Genomic DNA, 7696 nt, shown 5'->3' with positions numbered 1-7696 from the left:
AGTTAATTTTAAATACTTTATATATACACAGTAGTTTGACAGTTTTTTTTAAACCTCTGTATTTCATGTGTTGACCATGTTTTTTGCATGTGAAATTTGAACCTGCAAATCAAGTAGTGAGATAAATGTACTTGAGTAATAATTACAATATTTGCCTTTGAAATAACAATTAATGGAATACGCGAGGAAAGTAGGCCTACATCAGAACTGTACTTAAATACGTTGCTTGAGTAAATGTATGCAGCTCACGGTGCATTTTATGGTAGTATTTTCTTGATTTGGAAAAGATACCCATCTTTTCCTCCCATCCAACAGGATGAGCAAAAATTCTCTGCTGACCATTAGATGGCACTGCAAAGCCACGCTAGTCAGTGCATGTACTGTATGAGTGAGCTGTGCTGTGTGAAGTGAGATAGTCATGTATGTTCATGCAACTCTTAACCACAGATGTTCAGTGTAGCAAGGACTATGGATGTGAATATGGTAAACTGCCATAACTCATCACGAATCATTGGCCACTGTTAATTTTTAGTCATCTACATTAAAGCACTTCACATTTTATTGTACGTCACAAGACAATAAAACGAGAAATTTCAGCAAGGTTTCACTGATTTATTGTTTGTTAATGTTTGTGCAAGGATAAGAGTTACAAAAATCAACAGACTAGACATGATAATATATCCTGTTCCTATTATACAATGTTATTTATACAAGTATCCTTTAACTGTATGTATATATTCAAAACAATGTACCTATTACACTTTAAAGATATATTGATCATCCTTATAAGACAGACGACAAACACCACCAACAGTAAACAAGTTCATCTAAACACCCACACAGCCTAAACTGACCGTGTGCAATCTAGACATTAAGTAAGCTTCAATGATACTGATGTGCTATATCATGTTCCTAGTACAACTTCATCAAAATGAAAACACAGAACCTACAAATGCAGCACAGTTCCCTGTAGTGTTTATAAGTGCATTAGTCACTTGAATTGTTGAAGAACGTTTTACTTGTTTATTGAGGTAACACAGCTAATCTTTTATATAGAGAGATGACTATATTATAAGAACAATTTGCTGATTTTCATCTTTATTTCCTTGTATTAGTTATAGGGGTGGCATGTCTATAATGTCCACAATAATTGTCAATGTCCTCTGCGTAATTGTAGCCATCTGGCCTGGTCTACTTCTGACGTCCACTGACCTGTTCTGAGATTAATGAATGAAGGAAAAAAACATAGTTTTGGCTAAGATACTGACTATTGTCTCCTGCCCTGGTCCACTGCTAAGAAAATGCAACAAGGCAGAGTCTCAGGTTGTTGCTGATTGCGCTGCTGCACTGCTATCAGTTAACCTGGCCCAAACCCAAGCTATTGGCCAGTGATGCTGCTACTGCCATTCAGGCTGGTCACTAAGTGGTCAGACAGCAGCAGCACCACTTGTTCTGATTACACTGCTTGGTGAGTTTTACTGGGACCGTTTCTTTGGAACTTCTTACTCTTGCAGGGACAAAAATAATAATTGAGCAATTTAAGAGAAGAGTTGAAGGATATTTCAATTTACCTAAAAGCCATTAATAGGTTTGTATAATTGTAGCATTTTTCAAATTATTCTGCTAAATTTGTTTGTAGAAAAATTAGCCAATCCAAGAAAAAGTGACCAATCCCACTTGGTGCCGTGTAGTTGCTTTCAGCCCTTGGTAATCAGTATCCTGGAGCTGGATTGGTGTGGGATGGAGCAAGCACTGCTGTTTTCCACTGTCTGTTTTTTATACTACCAGATTTTTTTTCACGTAGTGGCTCTAATACAGATGAAATGTCCTTGAAGCCAGCATCTAGTGGCCATTAGAATAAACTGCAACTTATTGCAATTCTACTCTAGTTTTACCATTCAGTCATGGGCTGTGTCTGAAATCTCCCTCAATCACATCTCCCCATAAAACAGATACTCAATAGTTTACTCTATAATGAACAATAAATTGAGATTTCCAACAGATATGAGTCAGCATCATTTAGCGTAATCACTAACAGGTGTATCGTCACACAACTGTAATTTTCGCATCCATAAAATGTGACGCGTTGCATTGTGGGATTTTTGGCAGAAAAGCCTTTACTGTACATGCCATGCACACTTTCATAACATTATAAGACTTTTATTTTCTTCCCACTCAGAATTCATACACTGAAATAAAATGGCGTTTAACGGTAAATATAGTGCACTACATAGTAAATGGAGTGATTTCAGACACAGCCACGGTGTTCTCCTGATGCTGAAAACCCAAAAATTTGCTGGTATATGCTGGCATTGTGGGACTGGCTCTCTGAGGAAAATGGTCCCAAGGAGTTGTAGTTTTAATAGACTACATCAACCACTGGATGTCTACATAATTAGTAGTGAAATGTTCCCATAAGTGTTCCTTCATTATGAAACATGAAACCAGACACAAAGTCCAAGCTCACAGCATTTTTGTAACCTAACAACATGAGGTGATTCTTTGTCATATTTCAGTAAACAGAAGCATTTTCCAGTGCATCCCTTTTTCTTTTTTTTTTATCCAGCATGGCTGTCCAGCATGGTAGTGTTCTATAAAATGATGCTCGTAGATTCAAACCTTTTTTTGTGTATAATATTGAAATACAGTACATCAAGTTGTCCACCAACAAGTTAATGTGTGGGCGCACAGTTGTCAGAAACCAGCAGTAGCTGTCCTACACTATAGAAGATCAGTGGTAAATATTCATCATAGAGACCAGGTGTCAATGTTTGTTTTGCTGTCAAAAAAGAGGTGCAGGGGTGTGATGGTAATCACAATCACTTGGTATCCACAGTTTTCTTCTCCTACTTGACTTGTGACTGACTGGAGCTACATGTTACCTTGTTTGTCCGAGGATGAGGAGGAGGTGGATGGTGATGGGGAGGGAGGTTTGGGAAAGACCCTGTCAGTGGGTGTGATGCCTGGGCTGCCCAGACCAGAGGAACTAGAGCTGCTGGAGCGCTGTGGTCCCTGGCCCTGTCCAATCACAGGAGCAGGCCGGACAGGTCTGACAGGCGGGGGCCTTAGAGGTGCACTTGGTCTACGTGCTGATATAGCAGGTTTAAAAGTGGTCATGGTCTCGGAGGAGGAGCTGCTGCTGCTACGTCGCTGGGCTGCATCTGGATCCCTGATCACCATGGTGTGGAGAGGGCTGCCAGACGGATCCTGGGCTCCACCAGGGTGTTTGAGGGGCTCCAATGTGTCCAAAACAACATCAGGGGCATGTTTGGCTACATTTTGTCGCTCCAGCTCACGCAACTCATGGAGAGCTGTATTCATTGTTTTCTCTATGTCCTGTCAGAAGGGAAATGTATGTTGACATTTAGAAATGAAAATCAAACAATCAGGCAAGGAGTAACTAAAACCAAGTTCCACTGATAGTGGGGGAGATATGTCCCCCACACTTTTACAGTTTCAGTTTGATTTAGTTTGGTTTCTAAATATTGTCCTCTTTCTCGCCCCAGAAACCAGATGTGTGTGAGTGACTGTGTAAATGACAGGCAAACAGTAAAGGACTTTGGATGAATAAATGCTTTAAATTCAGTTATACCGTGCCCTCAGAGCAGTAATGTTTAAAAGAAGCAGCAAGTGGTTAACTTACTTTCTTTGCCGGACAGTGTTCTTTTTAATGAAGACGTACAATATTAATTGATCTACCGAAGTACAAAACTAAATGATTTCAAGGAGAGTTAGTGTATTAATATTGTATTAAATTGTCTATTTCAAAGTCTATTCAAGTATTGACACTCACCTCAGCGAGTGCTTCAGCCTCAAGGGTTTTGTGATCTCCTAAACTTGCGTGCCGAATGGTGCTGGGTGAAGATCGTTGAGAGTGGCTGTCCACGAAGGCCTTTCTGTCTGGGTGGTTGATGCAGCCAGCACTGCCAAATGTGGCAAGACGCCATTTCTCCGGACTGTCTGTTGGGCCCCTGCTAACTGCTATTTTATGTGGGCTGCAGGGCCGAGGCATAACCCTAGGAGGCTGGTCTGCAGCTCTGGTGGGGCTGTGACTGTCAGCGCTGTTCCTGTGGCGTGGACCTGCAGCTCCATCTGATCGCACCCTCACCCTAAGAAAAATCACAGTTTGATCCTTTATCAGTTTAAATGTCTTGACTCTGAATACCTGCACAGGGATTTTAAATGCCAAGATTGAATTTTTTTGTTCATTAAAAAGCTATAATTACTCGTGTCTACAGTATGCATTCACTGCCTGTATTGTGTGTGCCCATGGAGTTTTAAGTAACCTTCCAAATGCTGCTCCAAAGCGGCGCTCAGGTGTGTGTTCGCAAGGAGATTGGCGGTCGTTCCTGGACGAGGCTCTTTCATCGTGGTGTGGTCCACTGCTGGCCGCACTATCAGTCCTCGGAATGCTATCTGAGAAGGCATCATCCCTGATATGGGCAGACAGAAGAGATTGATCTCAATTAATGGTTTATGACCTAGGGAAATGGTAATATTGGCTTTTAATTTGACAGATTGAATTTTGCAACTCTCTCGAACAGCACATAAGAATCCTTAACAATTACATTCTTGCCACAAAAACAACACAAAAATGTCATCAGCACTGCGAGCCTCATTACTTTTACAGGCATAATTAATCACTTATCAGTCCCTGGAAGCCACTGTTGGCAGTACATCCATCACTTCTCTTCTGAATCTAGCTTTAATTGGGTTACTTGCTCTGTGATGCAGGAGAGGTTATCAGGTATAAGGCCGTAGAAGAAATTAAAGCTTTTATTTGGGAAGTGACCTACGTGCTGGTCCTCCTTAAATCTCTACAGCCAATTGCTGGTAGGGGGCCATTTGTTTTATTTTCATTGCAACTAGTTGTGTCAAGAAAACAAGAAAATCATTCAGGAAAAAAGGATTATTTTCTTTGCATTGACCCGTATAAAGGCGCCGGTTTTACAAACGTATAAGGCCAAGCTTCTTGAAAACACATCACAGCTCGTGAGGACGGTAAGAATAGAAACATGCATTTTGGGAAAATAGAGCAACATAAATAATGACAAAGCCCAAAGTAGCTGCTGCCCTGCAGCAGAACCAGGTAACTGACGTCTTGACTAGGTCACTTTTCTGATGCAGTTATATACTAAAATAATGTCTGTTTGATATAACAAAAATCTAATTGTCCTACATGTGTCCTACTCACATGTCTTGTACAACAATGTACTGATGTGGAATCAGCCCATCCACACCGTTATGTCGGCCCTCCCACCAGTCCTCAGAGGCTCGTAGGTAGAGTAACAGAGAGGCTCCCTTCTTGAAGGAAAGCTCTCTCGGGCTTCGGCCCACATAATCAAACTTTGCGATTGCCTCGATCTGCTCCAACTCTGCAATTCAAAGAATAAAAAGTGCAACACAAAGCAATGTGACAGAATCCAATTTGAAACTTCTGATTATTTCTTCACTTACTGTACAGATACATACGGAGCCCCACTGGGGTCAGCTGAGAAAAAAAAAAAAAACTAAACCGTGCGCACAGAATAAAAATCCATTCCCTCGGTTTTATAAACTGTTCGCACGGATTCATAATCCGCGCGCGCGGTTTAGCCCAGGGGGGCTCCGTAGGTACGGCTGCAGTCTTTGCAGTGGACTGACTGTGTTTTGTGTCTCACCTTCATCACTAGTGTTGGGTCCAGTACCATTGTCTACCTCGTCAAGAGCTCCTGGCTCACTGTGAGGGCTTTCGCTGAATGGAGAAATATGGAGACAGTCAGAGGATTGAAATAAAAATTTTAAAATGTCATCCCTTTTTTCAAATCTTTACAACACTAAAAACTAAATACAGAAAATGAAAACAAAACCCAAATTACCAAATCATTTTGCATCATTTGCCTTAAAAGAATACATGCACAGTGGGATAGTTTTAAGACCAAATTGTATAAATATGGCCATGTTTATGGTTATTAGTCTACTCAAACTAAACTTTAACAAAGCTTAACAAACAAATATAATAAAATGCTGCTGCTTAAAAAGCCCCTATTATGCTTTTTTTTTATTATTCCCGTATTTAGTGTGTTATATCGTTTTTTGTGTGTATTTAATAGATGTATAAAGTACAAAAAAACACTTCACTGTAAAGGGAGCTTTCTCACCCAGAGACAGCAATTTTTCTCAACTGTTCCTCAATTAATGATGTCATTAGCCAGTTTTCCATATGTGCTGCCCATTGGTGCTGCCTGAGCAAGCACAGGCTGCCCAGTGGCTTGTTTGAATTTGGTTGACCAATCACAACAGAGTAGGCCAGCTGACCAATCAGAGCAGACTGGGCTCAGACAGAGTGTTTCAGGCAAAGAAGCTGCAGCAATGGGCAGTATGAGAAACTTGATATGTTGTTGAACACCAAAGCATGTAAACCTATTCTAGTAGACCCCAAGAGTACAAATAGAATGCTGAAAATGAGTATAATTGGGGCTCTTTAATAAGTGTCCCACAAACACACAATAGAATAAACTATACACACATATATTCACTATTTGCCTCTCATTCACCCACACATATGTTGGATACCTTGTCTTGCACTTACCAGTATTCTTCCCCACCAGCCATGCACTTTTCATACACAGGTCCATCCAACTCACGCTGGGCCGGGAAGATGACCTCATGGTGGATGATAACGGTCTTAATGATCTCATTAACATGCGCCTGGCAGGCCACAGGGTCCTGGTCATCTGGTATTGGCATCAATGTGGGGCCAAAGCAAATAGCCAGGTTGTAGGGGTCCATCATGTTCTCATCACTGTACTGAGAAAGACTGGAAAGACAGACGCAATTAGTATCACTTTATGAGTGTCAAATGCGTGAAATGGGTTGTGGCAGGACTTACTGATTTAAAAATGCGAACAGGTATCTCATGACGATGATCACAGGCCGCTGAAGAGTCACAATTATCTGCTGAAGATGATGAGCTCTTTCTGCTCCTGAGTCAAGCTCTGAAATAAAAAGAAAGCTAGACTCAACAAAAAGCTTACTTATTTATCAGATGTTTTATCTGGAACGTGACTCACTGGTTGTAGATATGAGGTCGAGGAAACGTTCTTTAGGGAACAGCGGGTTTTCCAGCCCCCTAAAGTAGAGCTTAAGAACGCCTGCCACAGAGTTGATGTCATGATCAGCCCGATCATCCACCAGTGGATCCTCTCCTATGTACATAGCACATATTTATTCCACTCATTAATCATTCATCACTATCAGTGTTCATGTAACACGGCACTGCTACAGTTTTTTATGCGTATTTCAAGTTGGGAGGTTGATATAAACATTAAGAGTGCAGTTAGCTTTCCTCATTCATTATTACTCGGAGATGTTGATCTTATGCATTATGCATCTAAAATGGTTTGCATGTCCATTACGGGGTTACATGTGACATAAGGGCTCTTTATTGGCACTTTAGAGGCCTGTGGAAGAGACTGTGGCTTTTGAGGTGGACAAAACGCAATTTAAAATCAATCAAGAGAAGATGGCCAAGCGCACTGGGACTAACCTCTTTCAAATGCATTTTTAATATCGTTGACTTCGACCTGGGAGCCAGGAACTCGAAATATACCTTGCTGCTGAAGACCTGTGGACAGATAGACCCGTTAGTGTAAAATGTACAAATGTCCTTTAATTGAATTTCTTTGCACATTTAAAGTATAAGAATAGTAACCAG

The 7696-nt window shown here is 40.9% G+C and overlaps 1 protein-coding gene across 3 annotated transcripts in view; it reads right to left on the bottom strand.

Annotated features, from left to right (window-relative positions):
- Nucleotides 1–598: 598 nt before the first annotated feature.
- LOC144516949 (SLIT-ROBO Rho GTPase-activating protein 3-like) overlaps nt 599–7696 on the bottom strand; it is a 33902-nt gene continuing 26804 nt past the window's right edge. For 2 of the 3 annotated variants that reach the window (XM_078248682.1, XM_078248683.1), the window contains exons 14-22: nt 7529–7606; nt 7053–7187; nt 6872–6977; nt 6572–6799; nt 5661–5734; nt 5195–5375; nt 4287–4433; nt 3794–4109; nt 599–3336 (exon numbers count right to left, since the gene is read on the bottom strand). In XM_078248682.1, coding sequence (XP_078104808.1) covers nt 2872–3336; nt 3794–4109; nt 4287–4433; nt 5195–5375; nt 5661–5734; nt 6572–6799; nt 6872–6977; nt 7053–7187; nt 7529–7606 — 1730 coding nt within the window. In that variant the 3' untranslated portion in view covers nt 599–2871. Of the gene's footprint in view, nt 3337–3793; nt 4110–4286; nt 4434–5194; nt 5376–5660; nt 5735–6571; nt 6800–6871; nt 6978–7052; nt 7188–7528; nt 7607–7696 lie in introns of those variants that run through there. The other variant, XR_013501887.1, reaches the window with a different exon arrangement.

This window comes from Sander vitreus, chromosome 4, assembly GCF_031162955.1.
Source record: "Sander vitreus isolate 19-12246 chromosome 4, sanVit1, whole genome shotgun sequence".
In the NCBI taxonomy this organism is placed as follows: domain Eukaryota; kingdom Metazoa; phylum Chordata; class Actinopteri; order Perciformes; family Percidae; genus Sander; species Sander vitreus.
The sequence above is the reverse complement of the archived record's forward strand: the minus strand, read 5'-3'. Positions and strand labels throughout refer to the sequence as shown.